We start from the raw sequence: 27,287 nt of genomic DNA, 5'->3' as shown, positions 1-27,287 counted from the left end.
TTTAACAAAACAGTATTTATTAGAAAGGAAAAGTAATAAATTTTACCTTGAATTTGTACAAATTGAAAACTTCTATTTATTAAAGACATTAAAGAGTATGGAAAGACTAACCACAAACTGGAAGTGATATTTGTAATACTTAATACCCTCAGAATAATACCCAGAACATTAAAATAACTTGGGAATCAGAAAGAAAACCAGTAGAAAAACAGATTAAACTCTTGAACAAGTACTTCACAAAAGAGAAATTCTAGTGGCCAATAAACCTATGGAAAGCTGTTTAACTCTGCTAGTAGTGAGGGAAATGTACATTAAAACCACAGTCAGTTACCATTATATACCATCAAATTTGTGCTACCAGTGGACAATGCGGATTAGTGAGAAAGCTGAGAAAGAGAACTCTTTGACATCAACTGCTTTGAAAACATGTAATTGTGAGTACATGTCCTGTGACCTAGTAGTTCTACACCTAAGTATATAGCTCAGTACTAAGGATAACGTAGGTCGGGTAATTCTTTATTGTGGGAGGGCTGTCATGTCCACTGAAAGATGTAGAATCTCTGGCCTTTATTCACGAAATGCCAGTAGCATAATACCCAATGTGACAACCAAAAATATCTCTTGGCATTTCTAAATATCCTTAGGAGGCAAATATATCATCCCCAGTTGAGAACTACTGTACAAGAGTAACCCTTGCACATATGTACTCGAAAATACAGCAAGAATGTATTCAGCATACATTGCCGCAGACTGGATACAACCTAGCTGACACTTAACAGGAAAATGAATAAAGAAGTTGTAGTATATTCATTTGATGGAACACTACACAGCAGTGAAAAGGAGTTAAATATAGCTGTACTCTTTAACAGGAATGTATCTTTCAAACACTGAACAAAAGCAGCAAAGCTCAGATTATACAGTTTGATTAAATTCACATGAAGTTCAAAAAAAGTCACATTAAACACACAGTTTAGGAAATCATTCATAAGGTAGTATGTTTAAAGTCAAGCAGAAGACCTTAAATCAGAGAAGCGGTCTATGTTATGAGGAGATAGAAGGGGATGGAGTCTGGAACTTCTAAGTTACTGTCGGTCTTCTGTTTCTTAACTTGGACAATGGCTGCCAGGTCTTTTCTTTGTTGTTACTCTTCAAAGTTACATAGGTCATACATTTCTGTAGGTACGGCAGATTTCACAGACCTAACAGATAAGACAGAATGGTGGCTATCTTTATTATGGTATTTGAGGCTGTGCCATGAAGGATCCTGATTGGTAGCTAAGGACTTTGTCCTTCAGTAGACAGATGGGAGTCATTTTAGACTTTTGAACAAGATTAGGGTATTAAAAGCAGTGATTATTTGGTATGATGTCTGAAGTAAGCTAGATGAATATACTCTTTAGCTCTTTAACAATCACTAACTGCTTCAAAACCTAAACCCCAAAGTGCTGAGAGGCTTAACACTAGAAGTTTCTTGCCCACGTAATAGTCCAGTGGGAGGGGTGCCCGGGTGGCTCAGTCAGTTAAGCGTCTGCCTTTGGCTTAGGTCATGATCACAGGGTCCTGGGATCCCCGAGTCCTGCATCAGTCTCCTTGCTCAGCAGGGAGCCTGCTTCTTTTCCCGCCCCTCCCCCTGCTTGTGCATGCATGCTCTTGCTCTCTCTGACCAGTCTTTAAAATGCAAAATCTATAACTGACTTAATTTGTTTTCTGTTTTTAGCCACAGTCTGACTTATTGGGGCTTATTCAGGTCATGATCGTGGTGTTTGGAGATGAACCTCCAGTCTTCTCTCGTCCTACTGTTTCGGCATCTTATCCACCATACCAGGCAACTGGGCCACCAAATAGTAAGTATAATTAAGTTTGATTTTTAAACTCCTAAACAAAACACAAAACCTTGTAAAGAAATTTTTTTTCATGACTTCACTTTTTAGCTTACCCGGTTAGCGGAGTTTTGGGAGGTATTCTGAGGCCACACATCTGCATGTACAGATTCCAACCAAAGATTGGCATTTGGGCTTTCGTTTGTGGGTAGAAATCTAACTATGGGTGTGCTAGATTCCAAAATGGAAGAGAAAGATGCTGGAATAGAGCTAGAATTTTTGTTTTAAATTTTTAATTATACATGCCATGGAATAACCTTATATCATCAATTTGGAAACAGATATAACTCGAAAGGTAGCCTGCTTTTCTTTGTACCAGTGTTGTAGATGAGAATCAGTTAGAGTCAACTAAACCATTCACGTTCTGCTGGTCGGGCTATAGCACAGCCGAACCTCTAGCTCCCAGCTTCCTTCTCTTTAGTACAACCAATTCATGATTTTCCCTGGTGTGGAGAGGGTGAAAGCATGAAGTCCGTATTCTCCCTGGTTGCTAAATGTTATCTCTATTTTTTCTCTTTTTTCCCCCCAGTAATTCCTATTGATACTTTCAAATAACCCTGCATAATTGAGAGTTGGTTATACTTGTTTTGACTTTACTGAACTTGTATTGATTTCATTCTGTTTTGAGCTATAATTTTTTTTTAAGATTTTTTTTTTTAAATTTTATTTATTTGACAGAGAGAGATCATAAGTAGGCAGAGAGAGGGGGGGAAGCAGGCTCCCTACTGAGCAGAGAGCCCAATGCAGGGCTTGATCCCAGGACCCTGGGATCATGACCTGAGCCGAAGGCAGAGGCTCAACTCACTGAGCCACCCAGGCGCCCCTAATTATTTTTTTTAACAAATTTGTTCAAGGTTATAATTAAGCAAAATTTAAGTTAGATTATGTGAGCTTTCATTTTTCTCCTATTGAGAGTTATCCTCTTCCTTTTTAATCTCTTCTGTCTTGAGGAACATTCTGACTCACAAGCTGAATGGAAATTTAACAGAAAGAACTTTCTGAACCTATTTCCTTTTCCTTCCCTGCCTTCACAGAGTAAATTCGGTTTTAGGAATCAGTAGGTGTTTCATTAAAAGTTCTAGTGATTCTTTTGGGCCAGAAATTTGTTTTCATCTTTTGATGAATTTTCATAAATTCTGTTGACTCTAGTACTTGAAATTCTGTTGACTCTAGTACTCTTTTAAGTTTGAAATACCAAATATTTCCTAGTTTGCCATTCATGTTTATTTGCTCCAATAACCAAAAATAACCTTTTAAGAAATTTAGGCAGTCTCCTAAGCAATATTTTTTTCCTAAATTTCTTCCAGTTTTATATTGACACAGTAAAGAGATTATTTTTGCAGTTCAATTTTGTACTCGCTGTTTAATCACATTAAACAATCTATAGCTGATTTAAGTAAATTACTACCAGAGACCAATTTATTATCCTTCAATTCCAGTTTTAATGTTTTATACATTTAAACAATATCAGTTACCAGTAGGTATGAGTGTAAAGAGATAGAAGTCTAAATTGCATTCGCCCACTCACATACCAAGGAATAGCCCATATATTTGTATATATACTTTTTTTTTTTTTTAAAGATTTTATTTGGCAGAGAGAGACACAGTGAGAGAGGGAACACAAGTAGGGGGAGTGGGAAAGGGGAAGCAGGCTTCCCACTGAGCAGGGAGCTGATGTGGGTCTCAACCCCAGGACCCCGGGATCATGACCTGAGCCAAAGTCAGTCGCTTATTGGCTGAGCCACCCAGGCACCCCAGTATATATACTTATATGAAGATTATCTTCTAGTTCAGAAATTATATACTACTATTGTTATTTTTATCATTACTCAAGACCCTTCTTGATCTGTTTTAGCATGACTTTGGCTAGCAGTGCATCATATTAAAAAATGTAATGGCCAGACCTCATTTTTTGACAACTGACAGTAATGGTCAACATTTATTGATTTGTAACTGTGAGATACAGCTAAGCACTTGATATTCATTCTTATTTGATCCTTAGTAATAGCCCCATGTGTTGCGTGTATTTGTATCCCATTTTATTCTGGCTCTAAAATTACTTTACCTCATTTTCTTCTTCCTTGATAGTCTTGGATCCAAATAACATTTGTTGTTTATAAGGATTAAAATTTGAAGGCTTTGGTGGAATTAGTATCTTTTCAGAACCTTGGAAAAGAAAATTGCGTCTAATTACAAAAATTTGGTGCATGGTTATGATTGCTCATAAACATGAAGTGGTAGTTTATGTGTACAGTGAAAAACTAGCGTGGGAGGGAGGGGTAGTAACTGACCATGTATGTTGCTAACACTTAATAGTAGCCTTGTGTTTTTGATGTTCTTAAAGATCAACTGTGCTTTGCCCAGGAGGAAAAAAAATGTCTTATGGATTCAGTAACTTAGACATTTGGGGATGTTTTTTCCCTTTCTGAAATAGCATTGAACATCATCTTAGCTTCATTTTACTTAAGAAAAAGTTTACTTATAACATCTGTAGTTCATCTTAACAGGGAGACTATAAACCCTGATACTTGGAGATGTATGCTCAGCCACTCTGGTAAATATTTCTGATGCCCTTGGTCAGATCCCAGGGTATATTTCTTCTACCCACTTATATTCTGTGCTTTAAAAATTAATTTCTTGAAGGCTCCACCTCTCTTGCCATCTAAGCCTTTATATACCATACCTCAACTAGATCATTTTTATTTACCCCCACCTCCTAGATTTAGATTGGTTGCCTCCTATATGAATATTTATTTATTTATTTATTTATTTATTACTCTGTACTTCTCGTCTCATAACACATAGTACTCTGTATTATTACTCTTCCTTGCTTTTCTCCTCCACCAGACCATGAGCAACTTGGAGCCAGGAATTCTTCCTTTTTTTTTTTTTTTAAGATTTTATTTATTTATTTGACAGAGAGAGATCACAAGTAGACAGAGAGGCAGGCAGAGAGAGAGAGGGAAGCAGGCTCCCTGCCGAGCAGAGAGCCTGATGCGGAACTCGATCCCAGGACCCTGAGATCATGACCTGAGCTGAAGGCAGCGGCTTAAACCCACTGAGCCACCCAGGCGCCCCACTTCTTTTTTTAATCAGATTCCTGGTGCTGGCTACGTAGAAGCACTGGAATATTTATTGATTGGATTAGGAGCTAATTCATCATTTTATTCAGTGAGAAAAATTTCACTGAGAATAAACTGATTCTCAGACAAGTCATTTCCAATTAAAGTCAAAACTCTCTTTTTCTTCCTCTGTTGATTAGCCTTCTGGCACCACTGACCAGTTCAAGGTCTTTAGTGTTCTAAAAAATATATAAACCATTCTTTAAGCTTGCTTGATTTGAACCTTTTTCCCCTCTTACTTCCAAGCTTTGTTTTTAACCAGCCTAGCTGAACATGTTTTGAAAGGATTTCCTGTAGCAATTTGAAATCTATTAAAGTCCTCATTCAAGCCAACAAAACCACCTGTGCAAACTGGTCAACGATGGGTCAACAAGAAATATCAAAAGATTTTGTAGATAGAATAAAGAGGGCGCTTTCTAAGAAGCTGACCTTAGACCAGAGGAAGGCAGAATTACCTTCCTCTAAATTCCATTTGAACCAGCTGCTGTGTCAGGTTACAGACTCAGAGTGCAGAGAGCTGACCAGGTGGACCTGTTTGCCGGTTATTCCTTGTTGGGATTGTCATGTGTATTGTCATGCCTCATAGTTAATGCTTTGGGAATTTTCTGATTTGAAGATACTGCTTGCAGTGAAGAACTAATATGGATGCAGTGTTTGTTTTGTTTTGGTGCTGAGATTTAAATTCTTTACCTGTATGAAATTTTGCCGTGGTTTGACAATGATAAATGTCTTACTGGATAGCCTATATATCCAGGACTATGCATACTATTTTAAAATGTTAAAAATTATTTTTAGCTTCCTATATCCCAGGCATGCCAAGTGGAATCTCTGCATATACATCTGGATATCCTCCCAATCCCAGGTAATGAAAAATCTTTTGAATAATTATGTTAGAAATTCTGTTAGATCTAGAATTGAAATAATGGGTGCTAACTAGAGCATTAAAGTAAACGTAGTTGCAGTTTAATGGAAGGTAAGACTTGGTTTATTGGTGAAATTTTATAGTATGTATATAATTCCAAAGGAATTTTTTCCATTTTAGAGAAATGCAGCTTCATTCATTCTTTTTTTTTTTAATTAACATATAATGATTATTTGTTCCAGGGGTACAGGTAGCTTCATTCTGTTTACAGAGAAGGAAGGAGTGAGATAATGACAATGATCTTGATTGGTTTTGGACTTTGAAATCCTTCCTTGCTCTGCTTCCCTTTTAATAACTTTTTATATTTAGTGTAGATAGCTGAAAGGCTAATAGAATACTAATCAAAATGAATTTGACCAAGAAGAAAAATAATTTAATGCCTTTTTCTTTCTTGGAGAGGGAGAGAATCTTAAGCAGGCTTCACGCCCAGCACAGAGTCCAATGTGGGGTTTGATCTCATAACCCTGAGATCATCACCTGAGCCAAAATCAAGAGTTGGACGCTCAACCAACTCAGCCACCCACGTGCCCCTATATTTTAATACCCTTTAAAGAAAACTTAATTTTTTCATAAATTACAAGGAGTGGATTAATGGCTCACATGATGGGGTCAGTCTTATTTATTCATTTAGTTCATAGACGGCATATACTACCAACCTCTGTCAATCATTTGATAGTACTATAACTCAGGTAGGTTAAATTAATCATGAGATCAGCCTATGAGTAAGACACATTAGAAAATCAATGAGAAATAATTATTGACCCATGTTTCAATTGTGTAGTTTCAGTGGTAATCTAGAGCTACTGGTTGACTTAAAATGCAAGATGGCATGTACCGGTGTCCAGATGAGATTTCTGGCTCCTTTAACTATTAACAATAAATTTTTTCACCCTGCTGACTCATTATAGCTTCATATAACCTTCACAGATAAATATAGCCAGATTTCTCAAACACCTGATACATGTACATGTATAATATACAGGATCCTATAAGTTAAATTTAGCAGTCTTACTTACTTCTGGATCTTTCTTAATTGTAGAGACTTGCTGTATAGGAAGCATTCTGTCATGTTAGGTAAGCATAGACTAGATGAATATCTGTCAGAGACGATAAAGAAAGACTCCTATATGATTGTAATTTATAAACAGGCTATAAGTTTTAGATTTCTTAAGGCACTTGTTTTTCTGCTAAGTTCTAGAAATGGAATCTTCTTGTCTGAAGCCTTGAAATTACAAGTCTTTACAATGAGTAGTTGGTAGTAAGAAGGAACTTTGGACATAGGAAATGGTTGTTGGAAGTACAGTAAGGAAATGGACTTCTCAACAATAAAGCCCTTTCAGAGAAACTCGTAGGTAAAATGAAGCTGGAAAATATTGACAAAACTCTAAACCTTATTCACTTAGGTAACCATAAAAGTGTCTTTTATGAGGTTATTTGTAAGAAGTTCCTTTTTGAGACAGATATTTTCCAGAATCTGATGTCTTTTTTTCCTTTGAAATGTAACTTTAAATATCAAAATATAAATAATATGCCAGTGAGTTGTTAAGGGTAACTGTATTCAAACTGCCATCTGTATCTTTCTGTATATAAAAGGTTTTGGCAGAAGAGCTTCAGAACCTCTTTCTCTTCTCCCTTTGTCCTAAAGGAGAATTAATAAATCAGTGACTCAAGAAGAATCTTTATCTTATAACAATGAATATGAGAGTCTTTATTCTTGCTCTAGAAAGTTGGACTAGATGATCTCTAAGTTCTCTTCCAAATCTTAAGATCTTTTGAAAGTTTAATTTAGCGCCTGCAGCGTGTATACAAGGAAGCTAAAAGGTATGTCAAGAATGGTTGTTCCAGTTGGGTCTGTGTACTAGCATGCATGTAGTAAGATACTAGAAACCAGTTCTTGGTATCAGAAAAGACAGACAACGTTAAGTGCTATGATAAATAGAACTTCAGAAGGGAGGTGACTTCTGCTGTGGTGGCGGGAGTTCAGCGATAGCTTCATAAATGAAAGAACGGGTTTACGTGGAGGACCTTGAAGAAGGAAAGTCAGTGTTTAGAGATGGAGGGAGCAGCAAAGAATTACAACATCCTGTGACGGAGGGGATACTTTCCAGTTCTCAAGTCCAGCCGCCTCATTTTATGTAAGCAAAGTGTGAAAGCCCCCAAAAGCCCCAGGAAGAATAAGGAAACACTCTAATGCGCTTGAAGAATGTGGGGTTATGAGTAAAGGAATTAGAGTAAAGGTGCAACTTCATGGATATTACACATCTCCCAGAACTTTCCCTCATCTCCTCTAGCTGATAGCAATTTCCATTCTGTATCTTCTGAATTTTTACTTAGCATTTCTTATTTCCTTGGTCCTATCAGGATTGTTTACTGGGATCTTGCCGTTTTGATAGCATCTTGAGGAAGAAACAGATTCATCATACCTTAAAGGCTCCTACCTCAAGCACTTAGAAACAGTGCCTTAAATATAATAATTATTACATTTGAAGGAGTACATAATTATGGAAAAAGGAACATACGAGTGTTGGAAAATTCTTTTTAAATACGTCATTTTCAAAGGACTCTTCAGTATGAAAAAGATGTGCTACATAGAACAAGTTGTTTAATAGTACCCAAAGATAGAAGATAGTACCACTCAGTTCTTTATTCAAGAAAAATTATTAACCCTGAACCTAGAGAATAACTATGAAGAAGAAATTGAGCAAACTAGAGCCGAGGGAGTTCTTGGAAGTTAATGTCTATAGGCCTAGAAAAGGTTTATGCTAGGTTACTGAAAAATACAGCAATATGATCATACATTATCTTTAAAGGGGTATGCAAAATGGGAATAACCCCAGGAAAAAAGAGCACATTTATCCCAGTTTCAAAACCGCAGATTCAGAAATTTCAGTAAGATAGGCACTGTTTCCTGGCACCATGGTAGCAGGGTTACCAAAGAGACCAGAAACAAAAGCAGCGTTTGGTAGCCTTTGGCATGTATCTGCTAAGAACAGAAATGCCTGCTGTTTTTTTTCTTTGATTTTGCTTTTACTGAAGTTGAGAGAGTATTGTGATTTCAACAAGCTCTACAAAATTGTTTTGTTGGGGACAAGTGGTAAAGTGTGAGCTGCTAGTACAAATAGTAGAGTCTTTGAGTCACTACAGTGGAAAGACATTACTGACTCACAGTTCAGAGCTCTTGCCCCAAGACTCTGAACTGGCTGGGTTTCAGTAATTTTTTTTTTTTTTTGGTAAAGATTTTACTTATTTATTTGACAGGCATAGATCACAAGTAGGCAGAGAGGCAGGCAGAGAGAGAGGAGAAAGCAGGCTCCCTGCTGAGCAGGAAGCCAGGACGCTGGGACCATGACCTGAGCTGAAAGCAGTGGCCTTAACCCACTGACCCACCCTGGCGCCCAGGTTTCAGTAATTTTAATGGACTTGTACAGGCATATTGATCAGAATTGCCAATGTCATAGACCTGACAACTAATCCAGATTTATTGTTCAACTAACAGGTAACTAGTGATCATCTTGTTTTACTTTTCTTCTCCATTGTAAGGGAAATACTTCCAAACTAGAGAGCATTCAGAGGAAAGTTGTTAAACCTGGAAACCATGTCCTGTCAATAATGGTTGAAAGAATTTAAAAGATTTCACCTAAAGAAGAGATTAGAAGACTGATGTTAGAAGTCTTCTACTATTCAAGTGGTTTTTCAGAATGCAAACTTAGGACCATTAGGTGGAAGTTCAGTCAAAATGCTATTTAGTGTTCAATAGAGAAAGATGATCATTTGTCAGGGATATTGTTAATGATATTTATAAAACTGTCGGATAACAGATTGGAGAATACTTATAAGGAAAATTCCTTTTGACTCTGATAAGAATACGTGAGTGAGACAAACTACCCATAGAGTGAGAAGAAAATTTTTGAAACTATTTAAAGGGGAGAATTTTCAAATCAAGTGCTCTCAAAGGATGTCAGTGAACCATAGGTAAAAATTGAATAACATAATTTCCTGATATGTTCATTAACCAGAATGGGAAAGTTCTCTCACAAATTGTGGTTGCTTCCAGTTCTGATGCTGTTTGGCTGCCCTTAGAAATACACTAGTTGTTTTTCTCTTCTCCCAGTGAAGACAACCATCAAATAAACAGGGCCAAGCAAGAGTATTTTGACCACTTACTTAAGAGTGAATCCAGTGTCATTAATGGAACTTCTTACAGAACTTTGCTTGAATAGACACCTGGAGCTCTAAAAGTCCTTAACTGATAAAACAGCAGGTCAGGTTAACTTCCTGAATGGGGTTCTTGAAGATACTATAGCACTGAGTCATCTTAACATTGAATGGGTTTTGTTCTTTTTTCAGCGGTTACCCAGGCTGCCCTTTCCCACCTGGTGGTCCGTATCCTGCCACAACAAGTTCTCAGTACCCTTCCCAGCCTCCTGTGGCCACTGTCGGTAAGTACCCTTCAAAACTGTCTTTCTCCCATAAGGAAAGTCAGAGGTTCCTGTTGTGAAAAGTGCCTTTCATTTTCACACGTGAGATGTCAGAATATTCTTCCTTGTTATGGAGAACTCTTAATGGTCAATGTCCTATAATCCAAAACTTGAAGTAGGTGATTTATCATTATATAAATGAGCCTTCTATCAGGGCATACGAAGAAATGATTGATTCTTCAGTCTTTCCGGGGTCACATATTTTTATTGATGAACTCTGTATGTGTTGAACTGTTAACAGGCACTTAGATTTCCATAGCCTGGTTATTTGTAAAAACACATGAACGTCTTAGGGAGAAAGAAAGCATGACTACAGGGTCTGCTGCACATAATCATGGGCCAGTAGTTGTTGCTGTTTAGTGTTGCTTATTAGAGTGCCTGAAGTATCGTTTTCTTCAGCTGAGAAAATTTAAGCAATACAAGAATTTGTACAGGTTTCCACCACCACCGTCCTCCCCACCCCCCGCTGCATGCCTATCTGCCACCACTGTACCATCACACCTGTCTTCTCCCACAGGCCAGTTATCTTTGCTTTTGTCTACAAGATCTCATCCTCTCTCCCTCACTTGGGGGCCAGTCGTTTCACCATTTCTTCCCTCCCATCATCAGTTTCTGTTCTCTACTGGATTACTTCTCATCGACACACAAAAAAATATGCCCTAAAAACTAACCTTAAAAATTCCTCCTCTCAATTCCACTTTCTCACCGCTGTTCCATTTCTTCATTCCCGTCTGCAAGCAGAACTCCTTGACAAATTATCCATACTCCATCTTCAATTCCTCTTCTCTCTTTGTCTTATGAAGTCCTCCATTTGGGATTTCCTTCATACCATCCCACTAAAACTGCTTCTGTCAAGGTCACTAATGATTTTTACAAGGTTAAATCCAACAGGTAATTACTCTTCTCCACTTACTTGGCCCGTCAGTAGCATTTGACATAGTTATTAGTCCTTAGCATTCTCTGTACTCATTCTCCTGGTGATTTCCACCAATCTTAGCTTTAAATACCATTTCTATGCCCACAGTTCTCAAATTTATACTTCCAGCCTATACTTTTCTCCTGAGCTCCAGATCCTTAGAGCACCTGCCTTAATATCTCCACGTGGATATTTAATAGACATCTTAAGCCCAACATGACCAGAATTAAACGCTGAATCTTTCTACAGAGCTTCCCCATCTCCACTGATACCTACTCATCAGTACTCTGAACTTTGGCATCGTCCTTGATTCCTCATCAGGAGCCTACTATCATCAAAATATATCTAGAATCTGATCATAACCAGTGTGAATCCAAGTCATTACATTGTCTCTCATCTGATTTATTCCAGAAGCCTCCCAAAAGGTTTCTGTGTCTGTCCTTTGCCCCTATACTCTGTTTTATTTATTTATTTTTTTTTTAATATACTCTTTTAAACACAGCCTCCCGAGTAATCCTATTAAAACATAAATAGGGGTGCCTGGGCGGCTTAGTTGTTGAACATCTGCCTTCAGCTGAGGTCAAGATCCCATGGTCCTGGAATGGAGCTCTGCATCAGGTTCTCTGCTGAGCCTGCTTTTCCCTCTCCCTAACCTGCTGCTCCTCCTGCTTGTGCTCTCTTTCTGTCAAATAAATAAATAAAAACTTAAAAAAAAAAGCATAAATAATGTTACTCTTGTGCTCAGAACCTGGCAGTGTCCCCATTTCACTCAGAATTCAATCCAGAGTTCTTAGGCCTGGAAGGCCCTGCATGATCCTGCTTTCTTCCCCTGTTATTTCTCTAACCTCATTCTCTACTACTCTTCTGTCTTAAGAAATCCACTTCCTGTTTCCTTTGCAAGCAGTAGGCATGCCTACCTGACTAATCAGCTACCACCAACAACTCCTGCCCCCAACCTGCTGACATGCAGAACAGTGCTTTATATATAGAAGTTCCTCAATAAATATTTTGCTGAGTGCCTAAATGAATGTAGGAGCTTGAGAAGTTCATCTTTCTGTTATATTTCCTGATAAATTATAATCGTCCCAAGATCTGATGTAAGTACCGTCCCCCCTAAAAGAATTTTCTAATGCCGTTCTTGCCATTGATACAGCCTAGTTATTGAAGTTCTAGTGGCATGGTTTTAATTTATTAAAGTGTTCTCAAAGTTACTATAATGTAGCTCTTTTTCTACAATATAATTTAAAGGATTTGCATTAGAAACCTAATGATGGGAGATCTTTTATCCATAAGCAAAGCACACTGTCTTGTTAAGCTCTCCATTTTGGTTTACGCATCATCAACAAAATGGGAATAGTACTGTTTGTCACTGTTTTTCATTGAGATAATGGTATAATCCCTTTGATTTCTAGGGAACCTCAGTTTGTAACAATCTTTTATATATTAACTCATTTTAAACCACAGGTATGAAGCATTTTATAGCTTAAACTAGATTATTTCCACATATCCAGAAAACGAGGATGTAGGAAAAATGGTGTACTTAAAATCACATCTAATGTTTATGTTTTTCAAACAGATTACCAAAGAAATTTATATATTTTTTCAAGAGTACTTTCTTGGGCGCCTGGGTGGCTCAGTGGGTTAAGCCGCTGCCTTCGGCTCAGGTCATGATCTCAGAGTCCTGGGATCGAGTCCCGCATCGGGCTCTCTGCTCAGCAGGGAGCCTGCTTCCTCCTCTCTCTCTCTCTGCCTGCCTCTCTGCCTACTTGTGATCTCTCTCTGTCAAATAAATAAATAAAATCTTTAAAAAAAAAAAAAAAGAGTACTTTCTTAGGGGGTGCATGGGTGGCTCAGTGGGTTAAGCCACTGCCTTCGGCTCTGGTCATGATCTCTGGGTCTGGGGATCGAACCCCGCATGGAGCTCTCTGCTCGGCGGGGAGCCTGCTTCCTTCTCTCTCTCTGCCTGCCTCTCTGCCTGCTTGTGATCTATCTCTCTCTCTCTCTCTCTCTCCTCTGTCAAATAAATAAATAAATAAATAAAATCTTTTTTAAAAAAAGAGTACTTTCTTAGGCTAGAAACACTTTATGAAAATCTTGGCTATCCTTTAATATGTATTGTTCTTTTCATTGTTTGCCTGCTTGATTTTTTTCATCGTTCTGGTAGTACATTGTGCACAGTGCTGTTGGACTTCAAAACTCATACAGGAAAACAACCATAAAAGTATTTGGATGTTAGAGTTCACAACTAGGCAGTGTTTCCTCAATATATCTGTGGTCACCAGAATTTATACTAGTCTGTGTACTACTGAGGCCATGAGAGAGAATGTATTATTCTCCTTGTGCTTTATATAACTTGATAGTTTCATTGCATAGGTTTTGATTTTATTGTATAAAACAAGCACCTGACTGAAAGCATCATTAACATAGGCCTTTTTTTTTTTTTTTTTTAAGATTTTATTTATTTATTTATTTGTCAGAGAGAGAGAGAATGCACAGGCAGGTAGAGTGGCAGGCAGAGGTGGAGAGGGAAGCAGGTTCCCTGCGGAGGAAGGAGCCCAATGAGGTACACTTTCCCAGGACCCTAGGATGATGGCCTGAATTGAAGGCAGCGGCTTAACTGACTGAGCCACCCAGGCGTCCCAACACAGGTCTTTTTATTATGGACTTGGATGTCTGTTCAAATGTTGGTATTTAACCATCCCAACAGCACGGAAATAAAAGAACTGTTTAAAAATGAATTAATAGAGGGGCTCATGGGTGGCTTTGCTGCTTGAGCATCTGGCTCTTGGTTTTTGGCTCAGGTCAGGGTCTCATGGTTCTTGAGAGCTCCACAGTAGGCTCCTTACTCAGCGGGGAGTCTGCCTGAAGATTCTCTCCCTCTGCCCCCCCCACACACAAGTGTGTGCTCTCTCTCAAAAAATAAATCTTTAAAAATAAATGAATGGAGATTGCATTTTTTTTTAAGATTTTATTTATTTATTTGACAGAGATCACAAGTAGGCAGAGAGGCAGGCAGAGAGAGAGAGAAGCAGGCTCCCCACTGAGTGGAGAGCCCAGTGCGGGGCTTGATTTCATGACCCTGGGATCATGACCTGAGCCAAAGGCAGAGGCCTTAACCTACTGAGCCACCCAGGCACCCCTGGAGATTGTATTCTTTATAGCAACCTCTTCTGACAAACTATTGAAGGAGGAGGGGGATGGATGCAGCTCCTGGAACTTAAAATAGCTCTTTCTGATTCCAGTCAGTGCAGGTTTTATTTCTTTTTATTTTTTTTTAAAGATTTTATTTACTTATTTGACAGAGAGAGACACAGCGAGAGAGGGAACACAAGCAGAGGGAGTGGGAGAGGGAGAAGCCAGGCTTCTTGCTGAGCAGGGATCCAGTGTGGGCCTTAATCCCAGGACCCTGGGACCATTACCTGAGCCAAAGGCAGACACTTAAGGACTGAGCCACCCAGGTGCCCCAAGGGTTTAAACGACATTTAAAAGAAAACCAGAATTTGTTTTGTCATTTCATTTTATAGCTTTTTTATTACATAGCTTCCCACCTAACCTGACGTAAAGTCAGTCTTGTGAGATTGGAGCTCACTGAGGGCACTATGGGAGCTCACCTAGGGACAGCTGTGAAATAATGAAAAACCTGTCGATGGTGCTTCATCAGGTCTGGGCAAATGTAGTGATATCTTAATAGTATTTGTTTTATGTAAGGGAAGAAAAAGCTGTGGCTGTGGTCTGTAACTCAGATTTTTCCTAGAAGTCTTTGTAAGACCAGGTGTATTTTTTGTGTATCGTCTTTGTAACTATCAAAAACATTTTCTACTAGAAAATCACTGGGAAAAGATGTGGAATTTGGAAACCTTCTGTAGATTTTCTGTCCCTCCTGAGCATTATTTGTCAAGAAAGGCATCAGAAGGAAGATAAACTTTCTTGATAACAGGGTAAAAGTTAAATTTTTTAAAAACTTAAATTTCTGTTTCTTTGGATTAGAATATATTCCTTAAGAGTGAAACACTTTTATTAGAACAAGGCATGTAATTTTCACCAAGTTGGCATTGCCAAAACTATAAGAGAACCTGGACTCTGATTTTAAAGGTTTAAAATGACTTGACTGCTGCCAAGTTAAGGACAGTATTAATACTTGTTCACGTTTTCTTAATAGCAGATGCCAGAAGAAAGCCGAAGTAGGTATGGATGTGTAGTCATTTGTATGTGTTGTGGGCTGACAGATGGGTGGATACTCAAGAGAACGTTTAGTCCACAACTGGCCATTTCAGTGGACAACGCCAGACTCCACTGGAAAGGGAAGGGTAGCATGTTGTGGGATCCGTGGAAACCCACTGGATTCATGTATCGCGCCATCTGCCAGCTGCTGCCTGTGGTGCATCTGGGTGGCATTGATTTGGAGATGAAGTTGTTGGATATTATAATCTGGATTAAGAAGGATTGAAGGCTGGGGTGCCTGGTTGGCTCAGCTGGTTAAAGCCTCTGCCTTGGGCTCAGGTCGTGATCCTAGGGTCTTGGGATCGAGCCCCACATAGGGCTCTCTGCTCGGCGGGGAGCCTGCTTCCCCACCCCACCCCCACGCTTTCTCTGCCTGTCTCTCTACCTACTTGTGATCTGTGTCTGTCAAATAAATAAATAAAATCTTTAAAAAAAAAAAAAAAGGATTGAAGGCTATCAAGCAGATGTTCAAAAATGTTACTATAGTTGGTCCACTGTAGTCCTCTGAACAGTGTGATGCCACTCAGTAAAACCTTCCCATGTTATGAATTTGCGTGTGAAGTCAGTGAGCTAATTGGCTCCTTCATGAAGTTTATCAGAGGGTGTACTCTCAGCCCTACTTCCTTTGTGCCAGAATCTCCAGGTTTATTTCATCTCAGTGGAGTCCTTTTATCAGAGAGTGATTACAGACATCTTCAACCCTGGTTTACTTAGTGTTTTGAAACTTTGAAGAGACAAATTAACAAAATGAGGTGCTTCTAACCTAATGCTTGACCCAGAATAGAATCTCTTCTTTGGACACTTTGGATCTGTTGTTAAGATTTTCATCCTTGAGGAGTGCCTGGGTGGCTCAGTTGGTTATGTGTCTGCCTTCAGCTCAGGTCATGATCCCAAGGTCCTGGGGTCGAGCCCCAAGTCAGGCTCCCTTGCTCAGTGGTGTCTTTTTCTCCCTCTCCCCCTCTGCCTGCTTGTGCGTTCATCTCTCTCTTTCTCAAATAAATAAAATCTTTAAAAAATTCTCATCCTTGAAAGGAATCACATAGCTAATTCACATTTTGCAGAAGAGTTCCTTGAAATTGAATAAACTGAAGGGGTAGGTGTGTCTTTGCAATTGTATATCATTAACATTTACTGTATTCAAATGGAAACCCATTTCCACTTTCCAAATCAAATTTTTCTTTTTTTTTCTTTTTTTTTTTTTTTTTTTGCTTTTGCTTTTGCGCTTCTTCTCCACAGTCTGGTTTTTTGTTGTTTGTTTGTTTGTTCTAAGATTTTGTTTATTTTTTTTAAAAGATTTTATTTATTTATTTGACAGAGAATATCACAAGTAGGCAGAGAGGCAGGCAGAGAGAGAGAGAGAGGGAAGCAGGCTCTCCACTGAGCAGAGCCCAATGCGGGGCTCGATGCCAGGATGCTGAGATCATGACCTGAGCTGAAGGCAGAGGCTTTAACCCACTGAGACATTCAGGCACCCCTCGTTTTTGGTTTAAATAGTTTTTAAAGGTCACTGTTCAGTTATCTTGTACTTTGGGACTACCGTGGATTCTCTAATATAAATGAACTTTTTGAGTTAATGAAACTGATCATTCAATAAGTACTCTTAGGAGATAAATTAAACTGTTTGTCTTAAGTGTTTAGTTTTAAATCAGGTAGGTGGTCTATACTGGTGCATTTTGAAGACATGGGCCTAAATTATTTGTTGAATTATCAGGTGCATTGGGTAATATGTTGGTTTCTTCATAATAGAAAAAAAATTTTTTTTTTTTTTTAAATTATGTTTTAGTTCCTAAGGCTCAAGTTCAGTAACTGGATCCTACCTAACATTTCAATGAGGTCTTGCTTAGGACTGTTTCTCAAAATCTTTGTTACCTTTTCATTGCTGCTCATCTGGAATTGTAGAAGGGCACGTCTGAAATCTGACTCTGCATGGGTAAAGGTCAGTGTGTGGGGACTTGAGGTATGGCCTTTTGCCACAAACTGCTTAATCCAAGGCTTGTTATAGTGGGTATAAAGAAAATTAAAATTTCTCTTTGAGGGCAAGAAAATTTTTTTTGTTTGAAAGGTGATCAAGGAGATGAGAATTCTCCCACCAATCATTTTTCTTAATTTGTGTTAAACAATCCCTTAAAGTGTCAAGGTTCATCGAATTTTGAATTTTAATAGGTTTTCTTTTTTGGCATTCATATTCCAGATCTTAACTAAGATTTTCTTCTTTTTACAAAGTAGGTGAACCTAATATGTTTAAATACACCACTTAGTAAGGTCTTTGTGTGGCAGAGGAAAGGACAAGGTCTAATCTTGGCACTCCCACCCTCCTCAGGTGAACTGTGACCTTTATGGAAAGCCAGGCAACAGCTGCCTCAGCTTCGTTCCCATTTTGAGTGTTAGTGGCTTTAGCTGGAGACTTATTTGGAAGACCTTATTTGGTGCTGTATGATAGTGTTTGCTTTAACATATTTCCTAACAATATAAATTCCAGAATTAAATATGTGTTTTTAAAAAGATATTTGAAAACTTCACATCAGTGTAAGTTGATCCATTTTAAGGTAATAATTTTAACAAAACAATGTGTTTGTGTGTGAAAAATCCAGACTAGTTATAAGAATATGCTTAATCCTTTATTATTTCAGATAACTTCTATACAGATAAATGGAACACTTTAATTGCTGCATATGATTAACCACAGAACTCTACTGCCTTGAAGGGACAGGTGTTGGAAAGAGTGTTGAGAAACAAAAAATGAGTAAAATACTTAACACTGCAGATTTTAACACTCACTACTTCCATTAACTCAAATAATTCTGCCTGAACAGCTATCACAGTTCAGTGCCAAGCCCTTCAGAAGTCAAATTCTTTACAGATACTGTTCCTGTCCTCAAAAAGACAGCCACATTTTTACCAGGAAATGTTACCAAGAGTTCAGTCTCTTTGACTTGGTTTGGTTTGCCATTTTTGCCAAGGAGGCACAACAAATTAAAAAATGTAGGGAAAAGGCTAATTGTATTTAAATCTGAAAAAAATGTCCTTGAAACAACTTAATAAAGTGCAATAAACATTAAATTGTTTCTGTAACACCCTACCCCTTTTGATAAGCAAACCAAAGTTTCTAACCTATTCTCTGCTGCTAGGAAAACAAAAACTCAGAGTGTAGGAATCCCTAGTTCCTGGTTTGTAACCCAAGCAGTGGCCCTGCCCAGGTTTAAGTAAGTGCTTGCCTCCTTTTCCAGTGATCCAAGTTGCCCTGATCTGAAAACTGGTATCAGGCCGGAAGTTTTTGGCAGACCCTAATCTTTTAAAAATACACCTTTGTCTTTTTTGTACTTGGGTATTTTTTTAAAGTTCAAAGTATGTTTTTAAACTGATAAATTTAGTAAGAACTATTAGTGGAAATTAGGGTTAATAGAGGAAAGATCACTAGTGGAAATTAGCCTTAACCATATTTGATGGTAGAGAGAAGATGGAAATCTGATATTTAAGAATATTAAACTGTTTTTGTTAGAATGACTTAAGAATTTGTTAAGAGCTAGAGCTGGCTATGGAAAAAAGCACAATCATCTGGCAGGTAGTTAGCCCACTCTGGTCATTTACAAGGCCTTCAGGAAGTTTTTGCATTTCATAGGTTGTGATTAGTAAAATTGAAGTGTTGCAGCAAATGTGTACCATAATTTTGGGGGTGCGGTTGGGTGTGGGAACAAGGCCAGCAGGTAGAAGTTTACAGTAGCTAGTAGAAAAGCAAGGTCACAGATGGATTACAGCAGTGTTTCTCAACCTTTCTTTCTTCATCTTCCTCCTCAGGAGCCGTTTTAGACAATTTTTTTCTTTCCCTCCCATGAACTGTTAATACCGTAGATTATACTGTATATCTGCTGTTAATACCATAAATTATACTGAATATCTGTTTACATATATTTACACTCTGTACATAAAAAGAACAAGATTTTTTCACTTCCTAAGAGCAAGTTTCCATCCCCTGAGAGAAGCAGTATTATCCTCCTTGAGAATGTGCATAAAGTAATGTTGGATAAGACTGGCCTTGAACTCAGGAAGAAAGAACTAGAGAGAATAGAGTTTCAAAGATTATCCAAGATTTGGGGCTAACCCTTTGCAAGCAAGCCAAGAGCAGAGTAGAAAAAGCAAAACACTTCAGAGTAGGAAGAACAGATGTAAGCTTAAAAGCAGCTGGTCTTTCAGAAGGATCTAGAGGAATGCAGGTTGTCTTCCTGAGAAAGGGAGGATAGTACTTTTGAACGGTGAGGAGTCAGACCATAGTTAAAGGAGTTAGGATTCTTGTTCCAAAGGAGATTGGGAGAAAAGAGTGGAAAACTCCCATCTGGTGGTTTCAGTCCTTCAAAGATGTCCTGAGGGTTTTTGCCTTGTGGGTAGAAGGTAAAAGGAGGCTAGGGTTTTAAGAAAGAGTGAGAAGGATTGAGGCCTTGGGTAAGGTGAGGCCTTTGGAGGTAGGAGGCCTGGTGGTCTGACAGAATGTGAGAGAGGCCACCTTGGTGGACCACCTGTACGCTCTTAAGAGATGGCAAGAAGTCCGGGCCAAGGCCAGGTATTCCCAGGAAACAGGAGTGAGAGAAAGGGAGGTCGAGGGGATGAGAAGGAATGAAAGGAGATCTTGGTAATTGGGGAAGGTTTCTAGGATCATCCTGGTCTCTGTAGGGGAGGATGTAAGTAAAGAGGTGGTCAGACAGGAAAACCGCAAGAAAAATTAGGAGCATGAGCCTGGAGATGGTGCAGTAGTTGGGAAATTGATGAGAACACTTCAGAAAGGTTAGATATTAAGAGGCCAAAGATGTGAAAACTAAGACCTCAGTTTTCATAGGGGAAATTTGGTTGCCCTCTGGCTTTACCATTCTGAATTCCAAAGCACAAGTTAACCTGAAAGAATTAATACTTTTGCTTTTCAGAAATACGAAATAAGCTGAAATACTTTTTAAAATCAAAAATGAATTCGAGGAAGAACATACCTTGTAGATTTGGTTGCTAATAATAAAATAGGAGGTATCAGTTACTTCTCTGTGAACCGTGTAGGATACATACTGTCTGAGCTCTCTTTGGCCAAAGTTTTCTAGCAAGAAAGAGGGAGGCCCTCCTAGGGAGAAATTAGTGCACACAGGAGGTCTGACTCTGGGCTGTCACTGTGTGCATGCAGTGTCCTCAGGACAGATGGATGAAGGACTCTCTTCAGGAAAATCTGGCCACAGGAGATACTGTCTGCACTCATTTTCACTTGCAAGAAGAAAATCTAAGTCAGGGGGAAGAAAAAAGGTCTTCTGTGGTGGAAATAAGAGAGAAGAAACTGTTTTGACTTAGACTCTTCCTTTCAAAACCTATGAAACCAGAGAGAATGCCAGTGTGTCCCGCTGTCATTTACAGAAAGCCAGAAAAGCATTCAGGGTAACCTGGTATAAACCAGCTTTTGCAAGAAGACAACTTTACTAACTAAAAAGTGGAGTTTTTAATTAGTAATGGCAAGAACTGGGAGTACACAGGACACCGAAGAGCAGGTATGGGGCTGGCTGCCTGTTGTTGGGAAAGCTCGATTGCATTCGAGAAGCGGTGTGCTTTTTTGGTACAGTGACCAGGCCTGTGGTGGATGGGAACGTGGATGTAAGAGTTTGGATACATTAGACTAAGGGGTTGTTTTGGGGTTTTTTCACCCTGTTGCATATAACTGTGTCGCTGGGATAAAATTTTCAGCACAAAGTGGACATGATACTCTGTAAGTCTGTATTCATTTTTTAATCATTTTAGGCAGTGACAGATAAATATAATTCCTCACATGGTATTCTATCATCAAGCATAATTGAAAATCAAAATACCATGTACGCATTTGCTGAATTAGGACCCTAACTGAAGAACACTCATCGTCATCAAGAGTATCCATCCCTCTGTCATTGGGAGGACCTTTTGAAGAAAGTAACGGAGGGATTGGGACGCCTGGGTGGCTCAGTGGGTTAAAGCCTCTGCCTTCAGCTCAGGTCATGATCCCGGGGTCCTGGGATCAAGCCCTGCATCAGGCTCTCTGCTCAGCAGGGAGCCTGCTTCCTCCTCTCTCTCTGCTTGCCTCTCTGCCTAGTTGTGATTTCTCTCTGTCAAATAAATAAAATATCGGAGCGATAAGTTTATTTGATCTGAAATATGCAAGGAAATTCTGTAAGACACTGATGAAGAAGGGATGTTTTGAAGAGAATAGTATAGAATCTGAGAATACACAGAACTGAGAGTGATATACATCACTCTCTTGCTCATCTGTTCATTCCTGTTCTTTGGGTTAAGGGTAATGGAGGAAAAGTCTTGTACAAGGGAAGCTGTATTAACCTTACACCGAGGAAACTGCCTGTGCTCAGTCCTCTTGCTGGCCTCTGCAGTAGGTTCCTGTCTCCCTTAGCTTAGCCAACCAAAGAATGCACTTGACGTGAATCAGATGTTTTTCTTTGGTATAAATTTGTCCCATTTGTTGGAGATCGGGGAATAGTTATAATCTGTAGGGACGTAGCCCCTGTCTTTTATTTCAGCTTATTCAGATTATTTCAGCTGTCAGAGAAGGTGGGTAAATATGGATTCATAGTAATCTCTTGCAGGGAAAGTATTTCTGAATCAACTCAGATTTTAATGTGGTTTTTTTTTTGATGAATTATAACATTTACTGGAAAATTTCTCTTTCCTCCCACTTTGAAAGTGTCAACTCATTTTGTCCTGTTTTCTGAAGGCTCCTGTGAAAGGAATAGAAAGTGCTTGGGAAATTTAAGCCAGTGGTTTCTGCCGTTTCCCCTGCAGGTCCCAGTCGGGACGGCACCATCAGTGAGGACACCATCCGAGCCTCTCTCATCTCAGCGGTCAGTGACAAGCTGAGATGGCGGATGAAGGAGGAAATGGATCGTGCCCAGGCAGAGCTCAATGCCTTGAAACGAACAGAGGAAGACCTGAAAAAAGGTCATCAGAAACTGGAAGAGATGGTTACCCGTTTAGATCAAGAAGTAGTAAGTAGCTCATTGAATAGTTGCGAATTTTAGATGTCTGCACCTCGTTTACCCTGCACATTGTGGGTTTCGTAAGAGTTCAGAAAATTATACGTGCCTTTAAGCTTTTGAATATAGCTTCTCTGTGGCTTCGTTAGAAGAGCCGCCTGTGTTTGCAGCTTGGTCTTTAGGAGGTGGAGGGTATTTAGAACATCTCTCTGTTCGCCAGCTTCACTCTGAAGGCTGCGGCTTGACTCAAAGGAGTGTTGTTTCATGCTTGCTGTCATCAGACAGTAGCCAGGAGATAACAGTTTGAGAGACTTCCGCGCCCTGATGAAGGTCTGCAGACCGTGGCTATAGACTTAGGGGTCAGTTCTTTTTTGTTTCCAGATGTTTGAACTATATTGAAAGCATCTTCAGCGAGCCCTCCTACCTCCATCATCTAGGGTATATGCAGCCTTTCGCTCTTCAGCTTCCTCGAACTTTTATCAGACTGCTGCGCCATGCGACTTGTTTGTTCAGTGATGAAGTAGAGGCCTACTGGCATGACAGAAGTGCCAGCTTCCCTCGCCACTTTCATTCCCACAAAGGGAGAATTTATTCCAGCAGATGTGTCTGAGGGCTCTGGGGACAGTGGTTTGTGTATGCGCGTTAGTTCTGCAAAATGGTTCTAGTGTGTAAAGTCAGCCTCACAGTAGTAGCCTGAGACTTTTTAAAAAATTCAGGAAAGTGGGGCGCCTCAGTGGCTCAGTGGGTGAAAACCTCCGTCTTTGGCTCAGGTCATGATCCCAGGGTCCTGGGATCGAGCCCCGCATCAGGGCTCTCTGCTCGGCGGGGAGCCTTCTTCCTCCTCTCTCTCTGCCTGCTTCTCTGCCTACTTGTGATCTCTATCTGTCAAATAAAATCTTAAAAAAAAAAAAAAAGTGCAGGAAAGTGACACCACCACAATTCCCAGCCTGCACCTGCCACTTACAGTAGCTCATAACTGAAGTTCAGCCGTTTGGGGTTCTGTGGATTGAGCTGTTTAGACAGGGGAAAGTTAGCCCTCTGTAGCATGGCCCACTGGCTTGGAAGAAAGACCGCTTTTATAATTTTCATGTGAGGAACCTCCTGCTGGAAGGTATCTTGTCTGATGGCTTGGTTTGCAAGATCATTTGTCACTGAGAAGTGACGAGCTTATCACTGCCCCTGGAAGTGCTTAGCTCAGGGTGTTTTCAACATTATTCTGTTTTCACTCAGCATCTTCCATCACCCTTTTCCTCTACCTTTGGCCAGTATGTTATTTCAAACATTCACCTCTATCGTAAGTTAAGTATTGCTGTTATTTTGCGGGTCTGTTTCTATAAAGTGGAGTTACAGAGTTGAGACCAGAGAGTTATGTACAGTTAATATGAAATCATCATGCTTGGACTGTTTCGTTTTCAGGCTGAGGTTGACAAAAACATAGAACTTTTGAGAAAGAAGGATGAAGAACTCAGTTCTGCTCTGGAGAAAATGGAAAATCAGTCTGAAAACAATGATATTGATGAAGTTATCATTCCCACAGCCCCACTATACAAACAGATCCTAAATCTGTATGCAGAGGAAAATGCTATCGAAGACACTATCTTTTACCTGGGAGAAGCCTTGAGGCGGGGAGTAATAGATCTGGATGTTTTCCTAAAGGTATGTCTTCCTCAGTCTGCTTTCCAGGATCTCAGAACTCATGTTTTAAAAGAGGAACTGACCTTGAAAGCCACAAACCAGGAGGGTTTCTCTGTAGGGGAAGTTAAAATTCGTTGTGTTCCCAAAGAGAGCCAGTGAAATCTGTGGCTGTGAGCAGGGTCGTCTTACCTGCCCAGGGCTGAGGATCCATCTGGGAGGGGAAGAAGGGTAGATTAGTGGCCGCAGTCCCCACGCCCCAGGCAGCAGGAAGCAGAACGTGGTTCTTCTCTTGTACTGCTGTACCTGGGTGGGTCTGGAGGAACAGTCAGATTTCCATTGGTTCTTTCTGGTCAGACACCACCTCAGTTAAGATTGCTGACTGCCACCCCCGTTTGAGAGTTTGGTTTTTTCCTATTTTGTTAGAATTGCATAATTTTAGACCCGTTTTCCTAGATCAAGCAGCCCTGCAAAGTATCAGGCTGCCCTGATCGCACCAGAGCTCTTCTGCATGAAGGTTGTTGAGGCTTATTACTGTCACAGAGACATGAAGATCCCCCCGGGAGCCAATACTCTCTGTTGGGTCATGAACAGTGGTTTGAGGACTAATGGTGGCAGCCCTTTGGATATTTGATCCAGCTGCTGCTGCTGCTTCAGTAAACGTGCAAGGCTGGTCGCCTGGTGCACACACATGAATGTCTGGGTGTAAGACCCCAGACTCCCTTTCTGTACACTGTGCCCTGCTTGGGTGCCATAGCTTAGGGAAAGGTGCACCCAGAGAGGGCAGAGAGATGAGCTGTTGCTAGGCATGGGACGAAAGCTGCCTTATGCTGCTCACTCCCCAGCTTTTTGACAACTGGGGATAATCGTAGTTACCAACATTTTATGAACTTTTGATAGGATCGTAGGTCAAGTTCTCCTGGTGTCTTGGTTTATCTTAAGATGTAGTTCAAACTCCTGAGCCAGATCCTATAAGGTCATGCTGTTCCCTGTAACATAATCCTTTATAGGATCTCAGAAGGTCACTTTCCTTAACACAGCCTGCCAGCATCAATCTAGTGAGTTTAAAAACCCCCATATAATGAAGTACTGATTCCAAAGGAAGACTGCTAATTAGATCCCATCTAGGTTACAAACTGTATGATACTTCATGTGTGGGTCAAATCCATTCTAAACTGTTGAAACTTTTTTCCCCCCTCCCAGCATGTACGTCTTCTGTCCCGTAAACAGTTCCAGCTGAGGGCACTAATGCAAAAAGCAAGAAAGACTGCCGGTCTCAGTGACCTCTACTGACTTCTCTGATATCAGCTGGAGATTGAGCTCTTCTTAAAGCGTTCTTTTCTTCTCTTTCTTTCTCTTATCAGTAGGTGCCCAGAATAAGTTATTGCAGTTTATCATTCAAGTGTAAAATATTTTGAATCAATAATATATTTTCTGTTTTCTTTTGGTAAAGACTGGCTTTTATTAATGCACTTTCTATCCTCTGTAAACTTTTTGTGCTGAATGTTGGGACTGACTATGCTAAATAAAATTTGTTGCATAACTTTTCTCTTTATTGAACATTTAGGAAACATTAAATCTTATTAAGAAGCCCGGTTTTTGATTTTGCAAACAAAGCATAATATCAGGTTAAAAGTTCACATTATTTGTTCTGCAACATATAAAGTAAACTCTGTTTAGTATGGGACATACCACATGGATATCTAAATACCTGAGTGACGTTCTGTGGCAGGCCCTGCGTGGGGCCCTCCTCTACTAGCCCTTGCCAAGATTTGTTACCTTTCTAGGCTTCACCGAATCACAACTGTTTCCATCAAGATGGAGGGAACAGAGTGACAATTGCCAAGCTATACACCTGAGAATTTACGTTAATTGGGCAAGACGGTCTGGCCACAGCTAAGTAGGAGGGGTAGAGTGCCTGCCCGCTTCTACGGGCACTTGAAGCCAGTCTTCCTGGTGAGTTTGTGACCACCCCGTGAGCTCTGTTTCATGCAGAGCTCAGCTAAGTAGAACAGAATTTTCTGTCAAAACGAGATAGAAAATTCATGAGGTTACAAAGAAAAGAACAACTTAAGATATTGCAAGATATTTAGGAAGCCAGACAGCCTACTCTATACTTCTTCCAAGAAAAGAATGCCCACCTTGGTCTCTGTCATCACTGAAGGATTTATACAGTTTAGATCGTCTGTAAAGATTATCAGAACAGCGGTACCTGGCTAAGTTGGTGGAGAATGCAACTCTTGATCTTGCGTTGTGAATTCAGGTCCCATGCTGGGTGTAGAGATTACTTTAAAAAAATTATCAGAATAAAAGCTAGCAAGGTCAAATCAAGGTTTAATTTAGGATTGGAACTACCATTTAGTTACTTTTGTGTATACATCCATTTTTACCTTGTAGATAAAGTCGCAACTTTTTTTTTATAAACATATAATGTATTTTTAGCCCCTGGGGTACAGGTCTGTGAATCACCAGATTTACACACTTCACAGCATTCACCATAGCACATACCCTAACCAGTGTCCATAACCCCGCCACCCTCTCCCTCCCCGCTCCCCCCCCAGCAACCCTCAGTTTGTTTTGTGAGATTGTCTCTTATGGTTTGTCTCCCTCCGGATCCCATCTTGTTTCATTTATTCTTTTCCTACCTCCCAAACTGCCTACGTTGCATCTCAACTTCCTCATATCAGGGGGATCATATGATAGTTGTCTTTCTCCGATTGACTTATTTCGCTCAGCATAATACCCTCTAGTTCCATCCACATCGTCACAAATGGCAAGATTTCGTTTCTTTTGATGACTGCATAGTATTCCATTTTATTTATTTATATATATATAACATCTTTATCCATTCATCTGTTGATGGACATCTAGGTTCTTTCCATAGTTTAGCTATTGTGGACATTGCTGCTATAAACATTCGGGTGCATGTGCCCCTTTGGATCACTACGTTTCTATCTTTACGGTAAATACCCAGTAGTGCAATTGCTGGGTCATAGGATAGCTCCTTTTGAGGAACCTCCATGCTGTTTTCCAGAGTGGCTGCACCAGCTGGTTGCAACTTTTTTATAGTGTATCAGTGAACGTATCAGCCAGCCAGAACACAAGGATCAGAATCTCTGAACACAGTATACACACATCA

General features: G+C 39.8%; 1 protein-coding gene across 2 annotated transcripts in view; it reads left to right on the top strand.

Annotated features, from left to right (window-relative positions):
* TSG101 (tumor susceptibility 101) overlaps nucleotides 1-25,691 on the top strand; it is a 42,855-nt gene extending 17,164 nt beyond the window's left edge. Inside the window, exons 5-10 of one of the 2 annotated variants that reach the window (XM_044258927.1) lie at nucleotides 1,718-1,844; nucleotides 5,798-5,864; nucleotides 10,272-10,363; nucleotides 22,326-22,528; nucleotides 23,933-24,172; nucleotides 25,352-25,691. In XM_044258927.1, coding sequence (XP_044114862.1) covers nucleotides 1,718-1,844; nucleotides 5,798-5,864; nucleotides 10,272-10,363; nucleotides 22,326-22,528; nucleotides 23,933-24,172; nucleotides 25,352-25,441 — 819 coding nt within the window. In that variant the 3' untranslated portion in view covers nucleotides 25,442-25,691. The remainder of the gene's footprint in view (nucleotides 1-1,717; nucleotides 1,845-5,797; nucleotides 5,865-10,271; nucleotides 10,364-22,325; nucleotides 22,529-23,932; nucleotides 24,173-25,351) is intronic. The other variant, XM_044258928.1, reaches the window with a different exon arrangement.
* Nucleotides 25,692-27,287: the final 1,596 nt, after the last annotated feature.

This window comes from Neovison vison, chromosome 7 (genome assembly GCF_020171115.1).
Source record: "Neovison vison isolate M4711 chromosome 7, ASM_NN_V1, whole genome shotgun sequence".
Taxonomy (NCBI): Eukaryota; Metazoa; Chordata; class Mammalia; order Carnivora; family Mustelidae; genus Neogale; species Neogale vison.
Note: the sequence above shows the minus strand (reverse complement) of the source record. Positions and strands in the feature narration are given on the sequence as shown.